This window comes from Hypanus sabinus, chromosome 3, assembly GCF_030144855.1.
Source record: "Hypanus sabinus isolate sHypSab1 chromosome 3, sHypSab1.hap1, whole genome shotgun sequence".
NCBI classification, from domain to species: domain Eukaryota; kingdom Metazoa; phylum Chordata; class Chondrichthyes; order Myliobatiformes; family Dasyatidae; genus Hypanus; species Hypanus sabinus.
The window spans coordinates 149371819-149396695 of NC_082708.1; the positions used below are offsets into that span (position 1 = coordinate 149371819).

At 39.2% G+C, this 24877-nt stretch overlaps 1 protein-coding gene across 5 annotated transcripts in view; it reads right to left on the reverse strand.

The window, feature by feature from the left end:
- The window catches only part of wrn (WRN RecQ like helicase), a 134495-nt gene that overhangs the window by 79168 nt on the left and 30450 nt on the right, over positions 1 to 24877 (reverse strand). For 4 of the 5 annotated variants that reach the window (XM_059965364.1, XM_059965361.1, XM_059965362.1 and 1 more), the window contains 6 exons: positions 23826 to 24258; positions 19975 to 20052; positions 14290 to 14425; positions 14011 to 14086; positions 8310 to 8377; positions 761 to 869 (listed from right to left, as the gene is read on the reverse strand). In XM_059965364.1, coding sequence (XP_059821347.1) covers positions 761 to 869; positions 8310 to 8377; positions 14011 to 14086; positions 14290 to 14425; positions 19975 to 20052; positions 23826 to 24258 — 900 coding nt within the window. The remainder of the gene's footprint in view (positions 1 to 760; positions 870 to 8309; positions 8378 to 14010; positions 14087 to 14289; positions 14426 to 19974; positions 20053 to 23825; positions 24259 to 24877) is intronic. The other variant, XM_059965363.1, reaches the window with a different exon arrangement.

Sequence of the window (24877 nt, forward strand, 5' to 3'; positions counted from 1 at the left end):
GGAAACAAACAGGTGTTCCGCACCATTTGCCTGTGCTTGACCGGTCTCTTTCTGCTGTCAGCAGGTGGAAGGTGCAGGAGACTTGGGTCCCATGCTGCTGGATTTGGGAGCAGCTGGATGAGCTTGCTGCAGCACTGAATGCACTCCACGATTGTGGACTCACTTCAGGGACTCTACAGTTCACGTTCCTTGTGTTTTTTGTTTTTTTTTACTATTTGCGCAATTTGAACAGGGCACTTCACCGCTGAGGACTCACTTTTGGAGACTCTGAGGTTAATGCTATTTGTTTACATTTTATTGTTTGCACAATTTGTCCTTTTTTTACACTTGGGTATTTAATGGTCTTGTGTGGAGTTTTTCTTTGAACGAATTCTATTGTGTTCCTTTGTTTTGTGGCTGACTGCATGAAGAAAAATCTTAAAGTTGTATACTATACACATACTTGTATAATAAATGTACTTTGAACTTTGAATTTCACTAGAATGGCAGTTTCCTGCATTAGGAAAGAAAAAATAGTGGAAGTCTTACCAACTGTCATCAATGATAACATTAGCTGGCAATATTCACATTTGAAAATAAAGTGAAAAGGTGATAAGGAAATGCCTGTGGTAGGTAAATAATTTGCTGAAAATCAGTTCTTGGTCTCAGACATAAATAATTCAGCCAAATGCATCCAGTAATCAAGAACTTCAACCCAGCAAAAATTCCAACAATAGAGCAAGGGACAATAAAGAAAAAGAATGAAATTAAATAAACTTACTTTAATTGTAATACTTGATCCTCCATCAAAGATATCAAGGGCGAAATGACTATTGTAACACCTCCTGTGTAGACAGCTGGGAATTGGTAGCATAAGCTCTTACCATAACCTGTTCAATTTAAAAAAAAAGTAATTGGTTTCTCAAACTACACAGTAGATGAAAATTTCCAAATGAACTGTAAAATTACATTCCCTTAATCTCCTAAAGGTGCTAACTTATGCTGCGATGGAGTTCTACAGACAACAGATGTCTGGCACCTGCCCCATTTGTCCTTTATTCATGAGTAGTGGTGTCAAAAATATGTTAGAAATACTTAACTATGAAGAGGATAAAAAATGTCAAATCAGAAAACTCTGGAACATTAACTGCTAGTAGGACACAGAAAAAGTCTACAAAAGGAAGTAAAAAGATTAAGCCAATGGGCAAGAGCGGCAAGTGGAGAATTATGTGATAAAGGGTGAGGTTATGAACTCTGGAATGAAGAAATACAGAATATTTTTAAAAAGAAAAAACTTGCTGGAGTGTACAGAGGATCATGGTATGTCAGTATGTTGGCCCACATTATGGAGTAAGCATGTTGGTCCAGTAGGTAATTAGGAAGGGCAATGGGAGCACAAAAGAAATAACTATTAAGATTATACAGGACCTTGGTGAGAAATGCAATCAGCCCTCCTTATCCATGGCTTCCGTATGCGCGGATTCAACCAACTGCATCTCGGGAATGGAAAAAACGTGTTCTCTCTCCAGCACTTGTTGTTTGAGCATGTACAGATTTTTTTTTGTCATTATTCCCTAAACAATACAGTGTAACAACTGTTTACATAGCATTTACTTTGTATTAGATATTATAAGTCAGAACAGGTACATCCGGTATTATTTAGCATCAGTTAGTCAAATGTTTGTCGTAGTATACAGTATATATTTTACCTTTCTATGCATATAAAACACTTAAGAAGTGTATGTATTTCAATAATTAAACCACTGTGTTGCTTAGTAATAATTGTCGCTTTCATCAGGGCAGGGCCTTTCACATGTTGCATCATTCTCACTTTATCCATTAAAGTTGTTCCAATTGTTGACTGACTGTAGCCTGACGCTTTTCAAATGACCGATGGCATTCCAGCTCTTTCCAATCGCTTTATTATTTCCACTTTATTTTCAATTGTGATTGTTTTCCGTCAACAGAACAGAAACACTGTGGGTGGTGGGTCCCGAGCCCGGCCGGGTCCTAAAGTCCACTGCAATGAGACAGGTTAAATAAGGGACCTGAGCATCTGTGTTTTTTGGTATTCATGGGGGTCCCGGAACCAATCCCCCGCGGATAAGGAGGGCCAACTGTAAATGTTTGCTTAAAATCTCAAGAATACTTCTGCCCTCTAGTCAGTGCAACATACTATACAGGTAGTCCCCGAGTTACGAACGTCCGACTTACAGACAACTCGTACTTAAGAAACGAGGAAGGAGAACACCGTCCGCCACTTTAAGTCGGATCCCGACGCCATCAGCCATTTTAAGTCGTTGCCATTGACACTGTGTTGAGTGTTTAACTTTGTATTTGGCTTAAAATTTTTTTTAGTAAGATTCATCCTGACCCTGTACCACCCCCCCCCCACCCCCCACCGTTCCAGTCAGCTGGTAGCACAGTGAGATCAGCGCCGGGCTGGAGAACGGAGGTTTCCAAGTTCGATCCAGTGACAAACCACTCCCGTGCCAGTTTGATGTCGATCCAGTGACTCCCGTACCATCCGTGCCGGGTTGACGTCAAGCTCGCAAATCAACATCGTAAAAAAAAACACTACCACCTCCAGTTTAAATTCCCACGCAGAATATTGTGGATGATCAAATACCCAAACCCAGCACAGCCCCCACTTGTCCCGTTCAGCCTGTCTCAGTGCGGTGGTCGTTAGGACCCAGCGGACTTCGGGAGCCAGCGGAGCTCGGGACCTGCCACCCACAGTGTTTCTGTTCCGTTAACGATGTGCGGTGGTCCTTAAGACCCAGCAGACCTTGGGACCTGGCAGAGGTCAGGACCCGACGCCCGCAGTGTTTCTGTTCCATTGACAGGAAGCGATCGCGATTGAAAATAAAGTGGAAATAATAAAGCCATTGGTCATTAGAAAAGCGTTAGGCTACAGTCAGTCAATGATTGGGACAAATTTAAATAATTTTAAAGGATAACGGATAGGGTGAGAATAATGGAACATGTGAAAAGCCCTGCCCCGATGAAAGCTACAATTATTACTAAGCAACAGTGGTTTAATTATTGAAATACATATGTTTCTTAAGTGTTCTGTATGCATAGAAAGATAAAATATATACTATATACGAAGACAAACGTTTGACTAACTGACGCTAAATAACACCGGATGTACTTGTTCCAATTTACTTACAAATCCGACTTAAATACGGACTCAGGAATGGAACTCATGCGTAACTCAGGCACAGCCTTTAGACCTACCGAGTAAATTCTTGGGATGTAGGGAGTTTACCAAAGACAAGAGACAAAACATCACTGGCCCATCTGAAGTTGTTATTGAGATATACAAGATTCTTCAAGGGATTGGCAAGAAAACCTAGATCTATAGGGTATTGTTTCAGAATATGGAATCGCCACTTTGAAACAGAGATAGGAAAAAGCCTTTAAAGTTGTATATCTTTGGAATTCGACAATGAACCAAATTTAATCAGGGACCTTGAGGTAAAGGAGCCATGAGGAGGTAGTGACCATAATATGATATGTTTTAACCTACAATTTGAGAAGGAGAAGGGAAAAATTGGATGTGTCAGTCTTACAGTTGAACAAAGGGAACTATGGAGCTATGAGGGAGGAACTGGCCAAAGTTCAATGGAACAATACCCTAGCAGGGAAGACAGTGGAACAACAATGGCAGGTATTTCTGGGAATAATACAGAAGATGCAGGATCGGTTCATTCCAAAGAGGAAGAAAGGGGAGTAAGGGGCGGCCGTGGCTGATGAGGGAAGTAAAAGACAGTATAAAAATAAAAGAGAAGTATAACATAGCAAAGATGAGCAAGAAGCCGGAGGACTGGGAAGCTTTTAAAGAGCAACAGAAGATAACAAAAAAGGCAATACGTGGAGAAAAAAATGAGGTACGAAGGAAAACTAGCCAAGAATATAAAGGAAGATAGTAAAAGCTTCTTTAGGTATGTGAAAAGCAAAAAAATAGTTAAGACCAAAATTGGGCCATTGAAGACAGAAACGGGTGAATTTATTATGGGGAACAAGGAAATGGCAGATGAGTTGAACAGGTACTTTGCATCTGTCTTCACTAGGGAAGACACAAACGATCTCCCAGATGTAATAGTGGCCAAAGGAACTAGGATAATGAATGAACTGAATGAAATTTATATTAGGCAAGAAACGGTGTTGGATACACTGTTGGGTCTGAAAGCTGATAAGTCCCCGGGACCTGATGGTCTGCATCCCAGGATACTTAAGGAGGTGGCTCTAGAAATCGTGGACGCATTGGTAATCGTTTTCCAATGTTCTATAGATTCAGGATCAGTTCCTGCAGATTGGAGGGTGGCTAATGTTGTCCCACTTTTCAAGAAAGGAGGGAGAGAGAAAACGGAATTATAGACCAGTTAGCCTGACGTCAGTAGTGGGAAAGATGCTGGAGTCAATTATAAAAGAGGAAATTACGACACATTTAGATAGCAGTAGAAGGATCAGTCCGAGTCAGCTTGGATTTAAGAAGGGAAAATCATGCTTGACTTATCTTTTGGAGTTTTTTTTGAGGATGTAACTATGAAAATGGACAAGGGAGAGCCAGTGGATGTAGTGTACCTGGATTTACAGAAAGCTTTTGATAAAGTCCCATATAGGAGATTAGTGGGCAAAATTAGGGCACATGGTTTTGAGGGCAGAGTACTGACATGGATTGAAAATTGGCTGGCTGACAGGAAACAAAAAGTAGCGACTAATGGGTCCCTTTCGGAATGGCAGGCTGTGACCATTGGGGTACCACAAGGTTCGGTACTGGGACGGCAGCTGTATACAATATACATTAATGATTTAGATGAAGGGATTAAAAGCAACATTAGCAAATTTGCCGATGACACAAAGCTGGGTGGCAATGTGAAATGTCAGGAGGATGTTATGAGAATGCAGGGTTGTGGATAAATGTGAGGTTATCCACTTTGGTGGCAAGAACAGGAAGGCAGATTACTATCTAAATGGAGTCAAGTTAAGAAAAGGAAGTACAACAAGATCTAGCTGTTCTTGTACATCAGTCAATGAAAGCAAGCATGCAGGTACAGCAGGCAGTGAAGAAAGCTAATGGCATATTGGCCTTTATAACAAGAGGAATTCCTTCTGCAGCTGTACAGGGCCCTGATGAGACCCCATCTGGAGTACTGTGTGCAGTTTTGGTCTGCAAATTTGAGGAAGGATATTCTTGCTATTGAGGGAGTGCAGCGTAGGTTCACAAGGTTAATTCCCGGAATGGTGGGACTGTCATATGCTGAAAGATTGGAGCGACTGGGCTTGTATACACTGGAATTTAGAAGGATGAGAGGGGATCTGATTGAAACATATAAGATTATTAAGGGATTGGACACGCTGGAGGCAGGAAGCATGTTCCCGCTGATGGGTGAGTCCAGAACTAGAGGCCACAGTTTAAGAATAAGGGGTAGGCCATTTAGAACAGAGATGCGGAAAAAGTTTTTCACCCAGAGATTGGAGGATATGTGGAATGCTCTGCCCCAGAAGGCAGTGGAGGCCAAGTCTCTGGATGTTTTCAAGAGAGAGTTAGATAGCACTCTTATAGATAGCGGGGTCAAGGGAAATGGGGAGAGGGCAGGAACGGGGTATTGATTGTGTATGATCAACCATGATCACAGTGAATGGCAGTGCTGGCTAGAAGGGCCAAATGGCCTACTCCTGCACCTACTGTCTATTGAATTCTCTATCAGACAGCTTTGGATGTTCAGCTCTTCAAGCATTCCAGGTCTAAGTCAAAAAGTCTTACACACATTAGGAACCAGAAATCATGGGGATCAGGTTGAAGCACAGATTCATCATAACACTAGTACATAGCAAAGCAGGATATACAGTTAATCCTCACCTTTTGTTTTAATTTTCTTGTATCCCTTTGTCCTATTCAAAAGTATTTTATGCCACCTATCCAACAAAATAAAGTAAGCAACATAATGGTCCCTATCGCTTAGGATGGAGGACTAAATTCATGAAGAATTGCAAATGAACATCACATCATGAATACCCTCGAGTGGCTGGTCCTAGCTCATCTCAGACCTCTGATCAGATCAGCTCTTGATCCCCTGCATTTTGCCCACCAGGAGCACACTGGAGTTGATGATAGTCATCTACCTGATGAACAGAGCCTACTCCCATTTGAATAAGCAGGGTAGCACTGTGAGGATCATGTCAGACATGGCTAAAAGCAGCACTTTTAGGGGACTGTATTGGCCCCCTTCCTGTTTACCCTGTATACGTCAGACTTTAGATACACCACTGAGTCATATCAACTGCAGAAATTCTCTGATCACTTAGCAATAGTTGGGTGTATAAAGGGACGGTGAGAGGATGAATACAGGGCTCTGGTAGAGGACTTTATCAAATGGTGCAAGCTGAATCACCTGCAGCTCAACATTAGTACGACAAAGGAGATGGTGATGGACTTTAGGAAGACTAAGCCTACACTGCTCATGTTACTATTGAGGGTGAGGGCATGGATGTGGCAAGGACCTACAAGTATCTGGCAGTGCAACTGGATGACAGGTTTGAGTGGAGTACCAACACAACGGCTGTATACAAAAAGTGCCAGAGTTGCCTCCACTTTCTGAGAAGACTGAGGTCCTTGGGAGTATGCAGGTCTCTCCTACACGTTCTGCCAGTATAATCTTCTATGTGGTGGTGAGCTAGGAAAATGGCATCAACATGGATGATACCAACAGGTTCAATAAACTGACTAGAAAGAGTGGCTCTATTATAGAAGTCAAACTGGACACAGTGGAGGGTCTGGTAGAACAAAGGACCCTATGGAAAATCCTGGCAATCCTGGACTATGTTTCTCACCCTCTGCATGCCACCATGGCTGAACAGAGGAGCACTTTTAGTAATAGGCTAAGACAACTGCACTGCTCCAAAGAGCTCTATATGAGATCATTCTTACCTATGGCCATTAGGCTTTACAATGAGTCAACCTATAGTTGAGGAAGTGATAACCCCCCTCCTGTTAGACTGTTAGTAGTAACTTACTTTTTTTATTTTTTCTACCTCTTCTAATATCTATAACAGTGCACTTGTAATGCTACTGTGACGCTGTAATTTCCTTTGGGATCAATGAAGTATCTACCTACCTATATCCTCATCCTTATCTTCAGTCTGAATGTTCAAATATTGCTCAAAGGACCACCTTAGGGCTTTTAAATTTTGAGACGTTAATCTCTACCATCTCCAGTTCTACTACGTTTTATTAATACAACTTGAGCTGTAAAATGACAGAGGGGAATGAAGAAAATTAAACCTCTCGTGGATTCAGCCATCACATTGTCCAAAACAAGCTATCCAGCAAAAAAAACTCTGTAGCTGGGAAGCTATTATCCTTGAACTTTACTACACTCTTGGTTGCTGGATTTAATTTTCCATAGACACAGTGTGGTGCAGGTAAGCAGCAAGTGATTGACTTTACGAGTTTCAGAAGCCTATTTAACACTTAAAAATGCATAAATATGAATGGAATACCACCCATTTTGTGAAAATGTATAGTTACACCAATAGTTAAGTAGTTTGAAATGGTTTAAATGTAATGTGCTTGATTGACACATTATTCACTTGCTTGATCATACCACATCAACAGAGTACATGGTCTACAAGATGCAAAGTTGTTAAGACTTCTCCTGGAGCACCTGTCAAACCGATAACCTTCACAATCAATTAGTATAAGAAAGCTAAGTGCATATGAAAATTATGGTAGTTAAGAGTCCATTTAATTTACTTAACATTACTTAAATGCAATTTCCTCATTGCAGTTGGATCAAAGTCATCCTCAGAGTAACTTTACCCATTGGTACTTGGACAATTCAAGAAAGCAACCCCACCACTACTTTAAGAACATAGAAAACCTACAGCACAATACAGGCTCTTCGGCCCACAATGCTGCGCCGAACATGTAATTACTTCGGGTTATCCATCGCCCTCTATTTTTCTAAGCTCCATGTACCTATCCAGGAGTCGCTTAAGAGACCCTATTGCATCCAACTCCACCGCCATCACTGGCAGCCCATTCCACGCACTCACCACTCTCTGCATAAAAATCTTACCCCTGACACCTCCCCTGTACCTACTTCCAAGCACCTTAAAACTGCGCCCTCTCACGTTAGCCATTTCAGCCCTGGAACAAAGCCTCTGACTATCCACACGATCAATGCCTCTCATCATCTTATACTTTCTCAAAGAAAATTCTGGATGATTAGTTATCATTACCCTTGCAAATAAACATCACATTTTTTGACGTTTAAAAAAAAATCTGTTCATTGGAACACACACATTCTTCTAATACTCACCAGTTGCCATAACAACTAGATTATCTCTTCTTTCTTGAAGCACTGAATGGATAACATTCCACTGAACCCTGTAAATTAAAACATAACAGTTCAATTGACTATGTACATTTCAAATTTTTAATTCAACAACCACAAAAAGTCATATAACATGTTCAAAGTCCCACAAAGCACTTCAAAAAGAGCAATCATAAGAAAACAGAAGACAAGCTAAAGCATCTGTAGCAGGAGTGACCAGAAGTTCAAACTAATCTTTTTTAAGACTTCTAAAAGAGAAAAGAATCAGGAAACAGAGAAAGTCAAGATGATAATTTCAGAACAGACTCTCGGCAGAGCTGAGCAAATACCTAAGGGGGCACTCACAAGTCTGCCAGGGAGATTTAGGGTTGGAAGAGAGCACCAATGAAAAACAGGCAAAGCTTAGGGATGTGTAAGTTTGTCCAAAATTACATAAAATATAGATCACAATAAAAGTAGAGAGTCAATTCTTTTAGTTGGTTTGCAGCTTGCAGCTTCTGAAACCAGGGTAGATTTGTGCAGTTCATACATATATTGGGTACACAGATGGCAGGAATATCAGGTACGTGTCAGGGATATGTCAGATTGGGTCCACAGTATTCTAAAGAGGGAGGGTGAGAAGCCAGAGGTTTTGGTACATATTGGCACCAATATGCCAAATATGGAATATTTTGCATATATTGGTATTTTCCATACCAATATGGAAAAGGATGGAGGTTCTGAAGACAGAAATTTGGGAGTTAGGTAGAAAGATGAAAATCAGGACTTCAAAGTTGCTAAACCCTGATTGTTGCCTGTGACACGTGGCAATGAGGGTAGAGGAAAGAAAATTTGGCAGATGAATACGTGGCTGAGGAGCTGGTGCAGGTGGCAGGGGTTCAGATTTGGGATGCTTCTGGGGAAGGTATGTCAAGAGGAATGGGTTACACTTGAATGTGAGGGGGAAACAATATCCTTACAGGTAGGTTTGCTAGAGCTGTTGGGGAGTGAGAACCAGAGTGATAGGGCTGAAGATGGGGCAGTTAGTATATAACTGGAGGCAATGTGTAGTGAGACTGTCAGGAAGGACAGGCAGTAATAGGGCAAAAATTGACATCAATAGGATATGTTGCAATGTAACATGGGGACAAATGGGAATTTATAGAATGCCTATGAGAAGGCTTTTTAGAGCAGTATGTGGTTGAGCCCACGAGGGGAAAGACTATTCTGGATTGGCTGTTGTGCAATGAACTGAATTTGATTAAGGTAAAGAAATCTTTAGTAGGCAGTGATCATAATATGATGGACCACCCTGGAATTTCAGATCAAGAAGCTAAAGTCAGATGTGTCAGTATTACAGTATTACAGAATTACAGAGGCATGAGAGAGGAGATATCCAAAGTTATTTTGAAGGGGACACTAGCAGGGATGACGGCAGAACAGCAATAGCTGGAGCTTCTGGGAAAAATTCAGAAGATGCAGGATACATACATTCCAAAGAAGAAACAGCATTTTTAGAATAGAATAACATAACCACGGCTAACAAAGGAAATCGAAAATACGATAAAAGTAAAATAGATCAAAAATTAATGGGAAATTAGAGGATAGGGAAGCTTTCAAAAACCAATAGAAGGCAACTAAAAAGGACATAAGGAGTGAAAAATGAAGGTAAGCTATGTAATGACATCGAAGAGACTGCCAAAAGTTTCTTTCAGATCTATAAAGAGTAAAAGAGAGGCATGAGGAAATACCAGACTGCAGAAAAATGACACTGGAGAGGCTGTAATGGGGGGAAATGGCAATGTATCTGTCCTCACTGTGGAAGACACCAGCAGTACAGGTGGTCCCTGCTTTTCGAACGTTCGCTTTACAGCAACTCGCTGTTACGACAGACCTACACTAGTACCTGTTTTCGCTAACCAAAGAGGATTTTCTCTTTTACGAAAAAAACACCCGCTTTATACATGCGTTTACCCCGAGAAAGACTTCAATGACCGTGAAGCCTTGTGCGGGCAGTTGTTTGCGCATGCGTGTACGTGCGTTAGCATGTACGTGTGTACACATCTGCGTATGTATGCGTGTACATGCTGATTTTTTTTCTCCAAATCAATTTAGGCTCGCTGTCTTCCTAAGTTTGATAAGTGAAACTACAGCGTATCTACAATATTTCTACTTTATATAGAGTGTATATTTATCATATCATTCCTGCATATACTATATGTTAGTGTTATTTTAGATTTTATGTGTTATTTGCTTTAATTTGGTAGGTTATGTTTTTGGGTCTGGGAACGCTTAGTAATTTTTCCTATATAAATTAATGGTAATTGCTTCTTCGACTTACGACATTTTGGATTACGAACGGTTTCATTGGAACGCTCTACCTTCGGATGGTGGGGCAAACCTGTATGCCAGAAATTCAAGAGTGTCAGGAGGCAGAAATGAGTGTAATTGCTATTACTAATGAGAAGGTGCTTGGGAAGCTGTAAGGTCTGAAGTTGGATAAATTACTTGGACCAGATGCACCACACCCCAGGGTTCTGAAATTGGTGGCTGGGGAGATTGTGGAGACATTGGTAATGATCTTTGAAGAATCAACAGATTCTGGCATGGTTCACTCTACTCTTCAAGAAGGCAGGAAGGCAGAGGAAAGGAAATTATTGGCTTGTTAGTTTGACCTCAGTGGTTGGGAAGATGTTGGAGTTCATTGTTAAGATTGAGGTCTCAGGGTACTTGGAGGCACATGATAAAATAGGCCAAAGTCAGAATGGTTTACTTAAGGGAAAATCACACCTGACAAATCTGTTGGAATTCTTTAACGACGAGACAAAGGAGAACTGATACATGTTCTGTACTTGGATTTTCAGAAGGCCTTTGACAAGGTGCCCCATGAGGATGATTAACAAGACCCCATGGTATTAAAGGAAAGATACTAGCATGGATAGAGGATTGGCTCATTGGTAGGAGGCAAACAGTAAGAATAAAGGGAGCTTTTTCTAGTTGAATGCCAGAGATAAGTGGTGTTCTGCAGGGATCAGTATTGGGACCACTTCTTTTTATATCATAGGTCAATGATTTGAATGACAGAATTGATGGCTTTATGGCCATGTTTGCAGACAATATGAAGACAGGTGGAAAGGCAGGTAGTGTTGAGGAAGTATAGAGACTGCAGAAGGACTTTGACAGATTAAGAGAATGGGCAAAGAAGTAGCAGATGGAACATAGTGTCACGAAGTGTATGATCATGCATTTTAGGAAAAGGAACAAAGATATTGATGAATTTCTAAACAGATAGAAAATTCAGGGGTCCGAGGTCCAAAGTGACTTAGAAGTCCTCGTATCAGGATTCCCTAAACGTTAACTTGTAGGTTGAGTCCGTGATGAGGACGGTAAATGTAATGTTAGCATTAATTTTGAGAGAACTAAAGCAAGTATGTAATGCTGAAACTTTATAAAGTATTGGTCAGACTGCACTTGGGAGTATTGTGAGCGGTTTTAGGCCCCTTATCTGAAAAGGATGTGCTTACATCGGAGAAGATTCAGAGGAGGTTCACAAGATTGATTCCAGCAATGAAAGAGTTATCGTATGATAAGTGTTTGAAAGCTCTGGGCCTAAGCTCACTGGAATTTAAATAAATGAGGGGAGAGATCTCATTGAAACCTTCTGAATGTTGAAGGGCCTAGATAGAATTGATGTGGGAAAGATGTTACCTACAGTGAAGGAGTCTAGGACCAGCGGGTAGAGCCTCAGAAAAGAGGGGTGTCATTTTAGTATAGAGATGAGGAGCAACTTCTTAAGCCAGGAGGTGGTGAATCTGTGGAATTTGTCGCCAAAAGTGGCTGTGGAGGCCAGGTCATTATGCGTGTATTTAATGCGGAGGTTGATAGGTTCTTATTTAGCAAGGGTGTGTAATGTTACAGGGAGAAGGCAAAATAGGGTTAAGAGGGAAAATAGCTCCGCCACAACAAAATAACAGAACACTCAATGGGCCAAATAGCTTACTACTGCTCCTATCTCATATCGTCTTCATGATACCACATTCAGGACCATGATCCAAATATATTAAATCTGGTTAGAAGTGCATTTTCATCGATTAATATGATGGGGGTGGAAATTGGAAAAACAAAAGGTGACTGTTACTTTAATATGTAGTTGAACAGACTGCCAATGTAAAGAGCCCAATCACAAGCAAGAGAAAATCTGCAGCTGCTGGAAATGAAGCAACACATACAAAATGCTGGAGGAACTCAGCAGGCCAGGCAGATCTACGGAAAAGAGTATAGTCAACGTTTATTAATTTCCATAGATGCTGCATGATCTAATGAGTTCCTCCAGCATTTTGTGTGTGTTGCCAATGTAAAGATACATGTTTATCACAGAGAGGAGCAATTCTGGAACATTTGATTGAAAAAAATACAGAAATACCACCCTAAATCACACTAAAATATTCCCCAGACTGTAAAATAACCTGATGCAGATCCAAAGGACTTCCATTTATGTTGTCTTTCAATCACAATTTGCTCCTCTAAAAGCATTTGGTTTGACCGAAGACTAAACAAGAAGCATAGAATTTAAATTAATTGAACTTATCTTGGTGGAATATTTTATTCATTATCTCTCTGTCATAGTTGGATGCATCAGCAAGGGAGATGAGGCGGAGTACAGGGCTACGGTGGGAAACTTTGTCACATGGTGTGAGCAGAATTATCTGCAGCTTAATGTGAAAAAGACTAAGGAGCTGGTGGTGGACCTGAGGAGGGTAAAGGCACCGGTGACCCCTGTTTCTATCCAAGAGGTCAGTGTGGACATGGTGGAGGATTACAAATACCTGGGGATACGAACTGACAATCAACTGGACTGGTCAAAGAACACTGAGGCTGTCTGCAAGAAGGGTCAGAGCTGTCTCTACTTCCTGAGGAGACTGAGATGATGCTGAGGATGTTTTTCGAGTCTGTGGTGGCCAGTGCTATCATGTTTGCTGTTGTGTGCTGGGGCAGCAGGCTGAGGGTAGCAGACAACAACAGAATCAACAAACTCATTAGTAAGGCCAGTGATATTGTGGGGGTGGAACTGGACTCCCTGACGGTGGTGTCTGAAAAGAGGATGCTGTCCAAGTTGCATGCCATCTTGGACAATGTCTCCCATCCACTCCATAATATACTGGTTAGGCACAGGAGTATGTTCAGCCAGAGACTCATTCCACCAAGATGCAACACTGAGCATCATAGGAAGTCATTCCTGCCTGTGGCCATCAAACTTTACAACTCCTCCCTCAGAGTGTCAGACACCCTGAGCCAATAGGCTGGTCCTGGACTTATTTCCACTTGGAATAATTTACTTATTATTATTTAATTATTTATGGTTTTATATTGCTATATTTCTACACTATTCTTGGTTGGTGCGACTGTAACTAAACCCAATTTCCCTCGGGATCAATAAAGCATGTCTGTCTGTCTTTGCCAAGACTGAAATAAATTTATGTGGACATTTTACCAAAATAAAAAAAAAGTTCTAATGTTACAAATCTGAAAAATAGAAAATCCTGGAAATACTCAGCAGGGCAAATAAGGCAAATGACAAGAGTAACAAAGTTAACCTTTCAGGCAATGTAAACTCTGCTCATCACAGATATTTCTATTCATACGTGCAAACTTCACAAAACTACAATATTGGCTCTGATGTCAAAAGTCTTGTAAATTTAAGACTTACGGTTTAAAATTAGAATGTCCAAAGTAAGTTTTCAGACATTTGATCTGTTTTGCATTTGGTTCTGGTATTGCAGCATCTAAATTGAACAAAAAGAGGTCAGTCATATCAATGGAATACTTCCCAAAACTACTTTGATTGTAGAAGACTGCAAGTTGTACAGTATATTTACTATAAGCCCTTATCTAAAAATATATTTAAACAGTTTCATGTTTTGAAAGAAGTTGAAATATTGTTGGGAAATGCATTATGGAAAGAACTAGCCTTTGTAACCAAATTTACCCCATTTCTCCTCTTCTTCCTTGATCTTTTCATCTTCCTCATCATCCGCTCCAAAGGACTGCTCTGGTGTAGACTTGTCAAGTAAACGGAAGGATTCTTCAGAATCCATTTCAGAGGTGTCCAGATCGTGCAGTATCTATTAGATGACCATAAGATGCAAACAATTCAATTTAATATTTTTTTTCCAAGTAATGATAAGTTCTGGTAAGATAATCTTCCTACAAATAGTCAGCATCAAAGCAGTAAATTCTAATTTAGCTCACTGCTACTTTCAATGATATTAAAACATTTGTTAGTTTCATAGGGTTTTCTGCAAGCATTAACACGATATGACAGCTCAATATAGAACAGTGAAACTGAATAACATAGACAATTCCTTTGCAAAACAGAATGAGCTGCTGAACAAACTCGGTAAGTCAGCCATCATCTTTGGAGGGAAATGAACAGTGAATGTTTGGATTTTTCTATTGGACTTTTCCACATTCTAAATAGGACTAAAATAATTTAACACATATGTACTATCAGTTTATATTCTTGTTCAATAGATTTGTTTTAAGCTAGGGAAAGACTCAGACCTGATATTAAACAGGAATATAATCCCACCAACATACAAGATGGCTGCAAGGGTTCAATCTAAATTTCTTTTGTGTGCAGTTATAGCTAAACACATGAAAAAGGGGCTATTGGAACAGTGTTGATTAATAGGGAATATGAAATCAGACAACAGTCTTCCTGTGGTTCTTTACAAAAGCAACACTGCTCTCAAAACAGATAAAAGCTTCAGTTTAATGCCTTACCAAAGACACAAATAATAATTTCCTGTAAAATATTAGCACCATTGTGACAAATTCCATAATTGGCGATGCCATTAATTATGGCATCACCATTTAGATAAATTGAACTATATTAAAGGTCTAATAAAAATATGTAGCAGGGAGCTAGGGTATTTTCCTCCTCTAAAAACCACAGGATATTTCTAATGATGTGTGCCATCATGTGATATATGTCTACATAGCCAAATGTACAACCCTGCCACGACCTGTAACACTGTTACTGACTTTGCCTTTACACTAAAACATGACTGCAATTTGAACATCTGAAAAAGAAATTTTTGTTTTTCTTAAACACCTTTATGGAACAACATTTACATTACTTGGGCAATAGCATATAACTTCCGTAACCTCTAAAACACCTAAAAATGTCACCAACTTTTAAAGCTTTCAAATAATAAAACTATCATGGAAACACTAACTCAGGAAAAGAATACATTTGCATTTCTATAAGGCAATATCTCATAAACATTGATAAAATAAACTGCAGTCAATGAAACATGTAGAAAATATTAGTTCTGGATCTCCATTTTTTGAAAGGACAATAAATTGTTTAGTATATGTTCACCAGAGAGAACAGGTTACAGATGTGAAGGCAGCTTTAAGATTCTGTGACTGTTTCAACAAGATCAAGATGGAATTTTTTAAAAATACAGTACTGTGGATACTATCTTGTATCATCTCAGCTTAATTGTTTAACCTTTGAAGATTTCAGTTTAGCTGACTGTCAAAGAGTAGGACAAAGGACATGGATTTTGACAAATTCCATCTTGCCTCGGCAGCTGAAGACAAGATAACAGAAAAGGCATACTTTGAAAAACTAAATAGCACAAGATTCAGTTCTACAATTTGTGAAACAAAACGGCATGACAATCTGCTACTACATCTAGAGTGCAATTTTCAGACTACATTCAAGGCAAGAGGCATATATATGATATCAAATGCTAACAGCCATGCCATGCATTCAGTATTGGAATCATCACACCTGACAAGGGCTTGATTTTAAAATCCTCATTTTAAATGTATTGATACACTGACCTTCCCAATCACTGTGCTATCTTCCCTTTGAGCAACAACACTCTGAAGAGAGCACTGTTTGATGCTAGTCTCATGTGCATATGTAATTAGTCCTACATTTTTGATGGTCATGCCTTAAATTGCCTTGTCCCTAAGCTCAGAAAAGGCTTAACTGTTTGGTCGTGCTGCTCTCCTCTTATTCACAGTATCATCAACTTTGTACATTATACCCATTCTTGGCTTGCACCATACTATGGATCTACCTTTTTTCCCACTCTCTTCCTACCTCTTCTTCCCAAAGTGGGTGCTTGTTTAAAAGGTAGTTAAATCCATTTTGTCTTACCAGCTCTGACTTGAAATATTTAGTACAGGTTGACCACCAATTTTCCAGAAATTTAACAATGGCTTCTAAGATAAGTGCAAGTACCAGTGGTGATGTCAAACATAAACATCAGTCCGTATCAAAGATTGAAATGTTGAAAAAAACTGGACCAAGGTGTAATGGCATTGGTTCATCAACTGTGCACGATATAAAGCACCAAAAGGGAAAAAAATTGCAATTCTATGCAAACAATGACTCACTAAAGCAAAAGAGCATTAGAAAATCTCTGAGTGTTGGTAAGAGCACTGAGCATGATCAAGTGATGATTGCTTTTGCCAGCATTGGAGTGATGGAGTTGACTTTTCTGGCAGTATGATTATGAACCAAGCTAAGTTGTTCTATAAAGACCTTAAATTAGCACATGCATGTGACTATAGTGAAGGATGGCTTCAAAAGGTTTAAGAAGCACCGTGGAATTTCCATGCATAAAATGTGTCGAGAAGAATGGTCTGCAAATCATGAAGGAGCTACTGAGTACGTGGACGAATTTGCAAAGCTCATAGCTGACAAAAACCTCAGTCCTGAGCAGGTATATAATGCAGATGAAACTGTGATATACAGAAGATGAAGATCCCACAGCAATCAGAATCAGGTTTATTATCACTGGCATGTGACATAAAATTTGTTAAATTAGCAACAGCAGTTCAATGCAATACATAATCTAGCAGAGAGAGAAAAGTAATAAATAAAACATAATAATAATAAACAAGTAAATCAATTACATATATTGAATAGATTTTAAAAATCATGCAAAAACAGAAATACTGTATATTTTTTAAAAAGTGAGGTAGTGTCCAAACTTTCAATGTCCATTTAGGAATCAGATGGCTGAATCGCTGCGTGTGCCTTCAGGCTTCTGTGCCTCCTATCTGATGGTAACAGTGATTAATAATCCTTTTTAAGCTTCTACAATCCATTTTTGCCATTATTATTGCATGGCCTCTTCTAATTCAGCAAAAGCATTAATCTGGCAAAGCTCAGGAACCAAGGTGCCAGAAAATCGGTGGTCAACTTGTACCCCCAAAAATTGAATCTGAGTTTTTATTAATTAAATAATACTCAATTTTAATGAAGTCTGGTATTAATATTTACAGTCATACAGCACAGAAAAAGGCTCTTTGTCGTACCAGGTCCATGCCAACTGTCAAACACCGACTAGTGATGGTTAAACTATGGGATGATCATAAAAATCTATCTGGTTCATTAATGTCATTTAGGAAATAAATTATCTATCCTTAATTGCCCTGCACATAGCTCTACACTCACATCATTTTGATTGTTTAACTATTCAGATATCTAGCAAAACCATTTGATTAAAAGGATAGGCATCATATGTAGGATTTGCCAGTGACTGCATCGTTTTTCAGTCACCTGATCTTTCTTAAACGAAAAAAAACAAGAAATAGGAGTGTAAATAAACCAACCTGCACCATTGAGTCTCCTTTACCATTCAGAAAGATCATGATCTTTAACCAAAATTCCATTGATCTTCCCTATATGTATCTGTAAATATTGATTTTATTAATACCCAAAAATCTATACATCTTGGTTTTGAACGAAATTAATAACTGATTCCTCAGAGATCTGTCAAGAAGAATACTGAAGATTCTCTCATTATTTTGAGGGAAGATGCTACAGTAAATCCAAACTACACTAATGAGTTTACCTGGCTACCTGTTCAGCCAAAAAACAACTGCAAAAACGCCCAGGGAAAATTACTTCTGCATTGCAGTTACAGTTTGAGCATAGCTATTATTGGGGAGCCATCTAGTGGGCACTTTAAATGAAACATTTTGTACTAAACTCTGGATTATAATTTCTATCAAAAACATTTTTCTCTCAGCATACTTAAATAGCTTACTGTCGAGATAAATTACCAATTACTGAGATCTAAGAGTCAAAAGATTTTGGTTGTATAAGCTAACTATTAGTATTGTGTAAAAGCAGGCAGGGAACAGGTTTACAAATTTTACCAATACTGACAAATGGGACAATGCAACAAAACTGTGCCACACTGAGATTAAGCTCAGTTCACTTTCTCTGACATCAATAATAATACAACTTTTAATATACTAGTGCAAGCAGAGAATACACACAATAAGACATAATGCTCCTATGGACATCAATATTATTGACGTTAAGAGGGTTGAGAACTTCAAGTTCCCGGTAGTAATAGCCTCTCCTGGTCCAACCACAATTCCCCTACTTTCTCAAGGCTAAAGAAATTTGGCATGTCCCTGTCAACCCTTACCAATTTTTGTTGATACACCATAAAAAGCATCCTATCTGGATGCATCGCACCTTGATATGGCAACTGCCCTGCACATTATGGCAAGAAACAGAGTTGTGCACAAAGCTTAGTGCATTTCAGAAACAAACCTCCAAACTATAGATTCTTTCTATACTTTTTGCTGCCTCAGTAATATAGCTAGCATCATCAAACACTCCACCCACCCTGGACATTCTCATTTTTCCCCCTCTACAATTGGGTCGAACTGAAAAAGCCTGAAAGCACATACCACCAGGTTCAAGGGAAGCTTTCATCCCACTGTTATAAGACTATTAAATCATTCTCTAGTATGATAACACGGATTCTTTATCTCGCAATCTACCTTTAGTTATTATTTTGTTGCTTATTGTTTATCTGGACTGCACTTTTTCTACAGCTGTTACACTTTATTCTGCATTGTTAGTGTTTTCTCTTGTTCTATCTCAATACATTATGTTACGTTTTAAACATTATGCAAGCCAGGCTTTCCACTGTACATGTGGCAATAATAAACCAAAGTCTAATTCATTGAAATTATAATGCATAAGAATGTAGGAGCAAACAGTAAGTACAACATTTTGCTTGAACATTCAGTCTTTTTGGTACTACCTAAAAAGGTAACTTCGTCTGTGTGGAGCTTGCCATTCTCTCCAAGACCCTGTCAGTTTCTTCCAGAAACTCTGGTTTCCTCCCATATCACAAAGATGGTAGATAAATTGCCATAGTGTAGGTGGATTGTAAGAGAATCAAGGGTGAGTTCATGAACTTGAGAGGGAATAGGTTAGTGTGAAATAATTGAGCAAATGGATTGCTCTGACAATCATGAATGCTGTTTTATCCTGAATGATACCTGATTTCTTAGGCACCACTGAAGTTGCAATCATCCAAGCAGAATATTTTCCCACTTCCAGAAAGAGGCCTTGTCCAGTTATTTCGGATTTGCTGCATGCAACCAAAGCATATGTAATGCTTATTTCCAACACCTTCACTTTTAAACCTATAGTAAAAGGTCTAGGTAGCAGCAAAGATGATTTGATGCAAGGCATTACCCCCTATTAACTCTTGCCACAATATTCAGATTCTATGAAAATACTGTCAAAATTGAATCAAACCAGGATCTAAATTGTTGAATTTGGCCAAACAAACTGAAATTTGTCATTAAATTTAAAAAGCTAAATCAACCTTACTTTGACCATCTCATTCTCCAGCTCCTCGTCACTTTCAATCACACAAGAAAGATCTGCTTCTTCATTCACTTTAGGAGCCTAAAATAGTACAGAAAAAATGTTATTATTACCTGAAAACAAAGTTCAACCATCCACATGAAGAAAAAGATCACAGATAAATGGACAAACAAAGCCACGGAGCTATCCAAAAATAAAACTGAGAACTTTGCTGAACAAAAGTCAGTATGGGATAGTAATCAAGAGTAAAGGAACAACTAAAATTTGATGCAGAGTTAGACACAAAGAGCAAATTTTGAATTACAAAAAGCATAAGGATGGTGAACACAGGAGTTCATGTAGGAGTACTAGAACAATCAGGTCTAGGAGCATGGTGCAGGCATCGACAGCAGATCAACAGAGGCATAAACGAAGTCAAGTAATGACAGAAGTGGAAGTGGATAATGGTGTAGAATGTGGCTGCAACGCCATCTTATGGTCAAATACGACAATAACCCAGTAAAATCAAGTTCAGCCCCAGTCAGTTGACGCAAAACAAGAAGAAAACAGATGCTTTGTTGCTGCTATGCACAAAAAAATAAGCAGGTGGGCAAAAGCAAAGTATCTGGAAAATAATATTGACAAGTAATATGTCAGCCTTTATGACAAAGGGCTTGGGAATCAGAAGAAATTAGTTCAGTGTATACATTTTGTTTTCTTAGCCACAGTAGGATAAACATGCCTTAGAGGAAGGCAATGGAGGCTCACTGAACCCTAAAATGAAGTGCTAACAATAAGACGTCAGATTATGAGTTCCCAGGATGCAGTTTTCCTTTCCAGGACATCAGAGATGTCCTCCTCCTTTAAAGAATGGGGTTTCCCTTACTCCACCATTGATGCTGCCTTTACCCCCATCTCTTCCATTTCCTGAACACCTATGCTCACCACATTTTTCCACTGCATTAACAGAGATAGAATTTCTCCAGTCGTTACCTACTACCCATGAGCTTCTGCATCCAACATATCACCCACCGCAACTTCTGCCATCTCCGAAGAGAGATTTCTGCTTCTGGTTTAAAATCCCTCCTCCTCCCCCCCACCCCCTTCAATTCCCCACTCTGGCCTCTTATCTCTTCTCACCTGCCTAGCACTTCCCCCTGGGTCCCTTTCTCCTATGGTCCACTCTCCTCTATCAGATTCCTTCCTCTTCAGCCCTTTACCTTTCCTACCCCCTGGCTTCACTTACACCTTCTAGCTATCCTGCTTACCCTCGCCCCACCTGTTTATTCTGCTGTCTGCCCCCGTTCTTTACTGAAGAAGGGTCTCAGCCCAAAACATTGACTCTTTATTTATTTCCACAGATGCTGCCTGACTTGCTGAGTTCCTCCAGAATTTTGTTTGTGTTACTTCAGATTAGGAGTTATTCAAGCTTGAAGGAATGTCATTGAAAGATGTAAAATTAGAAAATGCCTGAGTTTTTTTCCCTCTATATTTGCAGAATTTGTCTCCTTTTGCACATTGGTTGTTTGCCAGTCTTTGCAGTTTTTCACTGAATCTATTGTATTTCTTTGTTCAACTGTAAATACCTGCAGGAAAATGAATCTAAGGGTAGTGTCCACGAGGATATCTGCAGATGCTGGAAATTCAAAGAACACACACAAAATGCTAGTGGAACACAGCAGGCCAGGTAGCATCTATAGGGAGAAGCACTGTCGACGTTTCAGGCTGAGACCCTTCGTCAGGACTAACTGAAAGGAAAGATAGTAAGAGATTTAGAAGTAGTGGGGGGAGGGGGAAATGCGAAATGATAGAAGACCGGAGGGGGTGGGATGAAGCTAAGAGCTGGAAAGGTGATTGGCAAAAGTGATACAGAGCTGGAGAAGGGAAAGGATCATGGGACGGGAGGCCTAGGGAGAAAGAAAGAAGGAGGGGAGCACCAGAGGGAGATGGAGAACAGGTAGAGTGATGGGCAGAGAGAGAGAAAAAAACAAATAACTAAATATGTCAGGGATGGGGTAAGAAGGGGAGGAGGAGCATTAACGGAAGTTAGAGAAGTCAATGTTCATGCCATCAGGTTGGAGGCTACCCAACCGGTATATAAGGTGTTGTTCCTCTAAACTGAGTGTGGCTTCATCTTGATAGTATAGGAGACCATGGATAGACATATCAGAATGGGAATGGGACGTGGAATTAAAATCTGTGGTATGTGGTGATACACATGAACTTTGATAATAAATTTACTTTGAACTTTGATTTTTTAAAAAGTACAAAACTTACGGTGATAGTCTTAACACAAGGTTTGGAAAAGGAGAAATATCTTCACTAAATTCTCTTCACCAGAGGTTGGTAATGATCAGTTCTTGAGGAAAATAAACATTGGGACTGAAATGTTTTTGGACATTAAAGGATGTGGAAATAAGTTTGAAAATTAGACATGATGTTCTTGAATGTCATTTATTACACACTGCTCATCCTTTCAATCATGCCATATTCTATACTCTATAGGGAGGGCTTACTACTGACCCTATGGAAGTACAGGTACTCTAGTGATTTTCTGCAAATGTCAGAAAAATACTTAACAGCATTTCCCAATCCGTCTTTGTATACTTGAAGCTTAAAACTCATAGAAAGCATCAAACATTTTGAGGACAGCACGCCTAAATTAACCAGTTAACTGACAGTAGAAAATAGACCCTTTAAGTGTCCATGATAAGCACTGTTCCTGCCAAATGTATTATCAAAACTGAATCCTAATGGATCATAGGATCATTCATAGCAAGGCTATGAAACAAGAATTAAGACTGAAAGGAATGGAAAATGATAAACGGCTGGTATTTGGAATGGATGACTACAGAGGGAAGGGGAATTGATGTGAATGCAAGAAGAATAAAAAATGGGATTAATATAGCATTCACATAAATGGGGGCTGATGGTTGATGCATGCAAGAGGCCTGTTTCTGTACTGTATTTCTTTATGACTCTAACTATACAAAAGAAAACACAAAGGAACATTTGAAAGCTATTAAATGCAGAGCTGTAAGAAATGCCCAGGAGATCAAGCAATATTTATTTCCATAGAGTGAAATTGGAGTTAATATTACAGGAGGATTAACCTGCAGTGAAATAGACTAGTTGCAAACAAAGAAAGCTAGTTACCAAGAAATTGTTGAGCTTGATTGAACCTGAAAAGCTGCAATATAACCATGAGGTGATGTTCCTCAAGCTTATGGTGGGCTTTGTTATAATGGTGCAAGAGGGCACATTATAAGGCAAGTAGAATGGACGTGGGTTAGAGATTTACAGCATCTGCAATTTTTAATATTCACCACCAAAGCCAACTTGCGTGCTCCCACCCACATGGCTTTTTCCATATGTGCATTTTCTTGTCATTCCAGCTGTTTGAACACCTCATATCTTACAATAGTTGTATTACTTCTTCACCCACTAATATGTTAAAGCCATAACATTTGGAACTAACTTGGTTTAATTCAGTGTCCTAACTAAAGTACCCAATTAATATTGGATGGTGATACTAGCATATATGGCAGTAACATCAAATGATGTAATAAAACTTTAAAGCTTGAATTGCACACTGGCAATTTATGTTTTAATCCTGCAGACCCATTACCTGTCCTCTACTTAACATTTAATCTCTTCTAACCAAATGTCCATTTTTGACAATATTGCTCTTTCCATCTTGCTCAGTTATCACTTCACTCAACAATGTACTCTTAGCTTAAGCCAGCATTTACTGCATTGAAAATTTTTAAATAACTTACTGTATTTTGATTTTAGATAATAAATTGTATAGCATTGTATTGCATCAGAACAACAGAAGAAATTGTAAGAGAAGATACTCAAATATTATATTTTACCTTATTTGGCAAAGAAGAAATATTATTCAGTGCATCTTCCTCTTGTGCTTGACGTTCTAACATCTGAAGCTCATATTCTGTTATGTCCAAAGACATCAGATAATCCTCACATTTATTTTGATTGCTTTCTGCATCATTTTGGTCAGTTGTTTGGTTCTTCATGTTTTGTATGTGGTCTACACTGCTGTTATACAGATCTAATGGCACGTCAGTCAAGTGACTCTCTGGGTCTGGTTCTTGACAACTCCGTTTTGTCATTTCAGCCGCTTCCAAACTATTTTCTGAAAAATTATTTTCTCCTTCATTGCCCCTAAGCAATTTAATTTCTGCTTCATTCCCTGGTCGTACACCAATTCCAGATGTTGCTTCAGTCAAAATCTTCCGCAAATCAGAAACATTTTCAGAAATAACGTTCAAGATATTTGTAGCTCTACTAAAGAAATCCAAGAATAAAGCATGTAGTAGACTGATCTCAAAAGAACAAGTAAATACTAATAAAACTGTAACCTATATGCTGTCAAACAACATACATCCGCATACACGTATTCCTTATTGGATTATTTTATCAGAGAAGTGTCTCTTCCTTCTAACAAACAGAGGACAATGCTTACTTGAAATGACTGCTCCTTGGGTAATCTTAAATGGTTTGAATATCCTGAGATAAGTAATTTCCTGCAAACTCAAAATACGTTTAAAAATGCAAAATGCAAATGCATTGTTTACAAGCTGTAACCAGACCTCTGAATTCTGACCACAGGCTTCCCACTGAATGATATGATCATTCATGTGTGGTTACAGTTAATATGGTAGAGTTAATATGGGAATGGAACAAGGCTACTGAAATATTTAACTGGACATTAATGGATTTCAAAGCAGCAGCTTTAAAAACAGTTCCTCTAAAAAAAGGTTTTTGCATGCTTTAATTTCCCTTGAACTATATAGAACACAGAACATAGAATAGTACAGCACATTACAGGCCCTTCAGCCCACAATGTTGTGCCGACCCTCAAACCCTGCCTCCCATATAACCCCCTACCTTAAATTCCTCCATA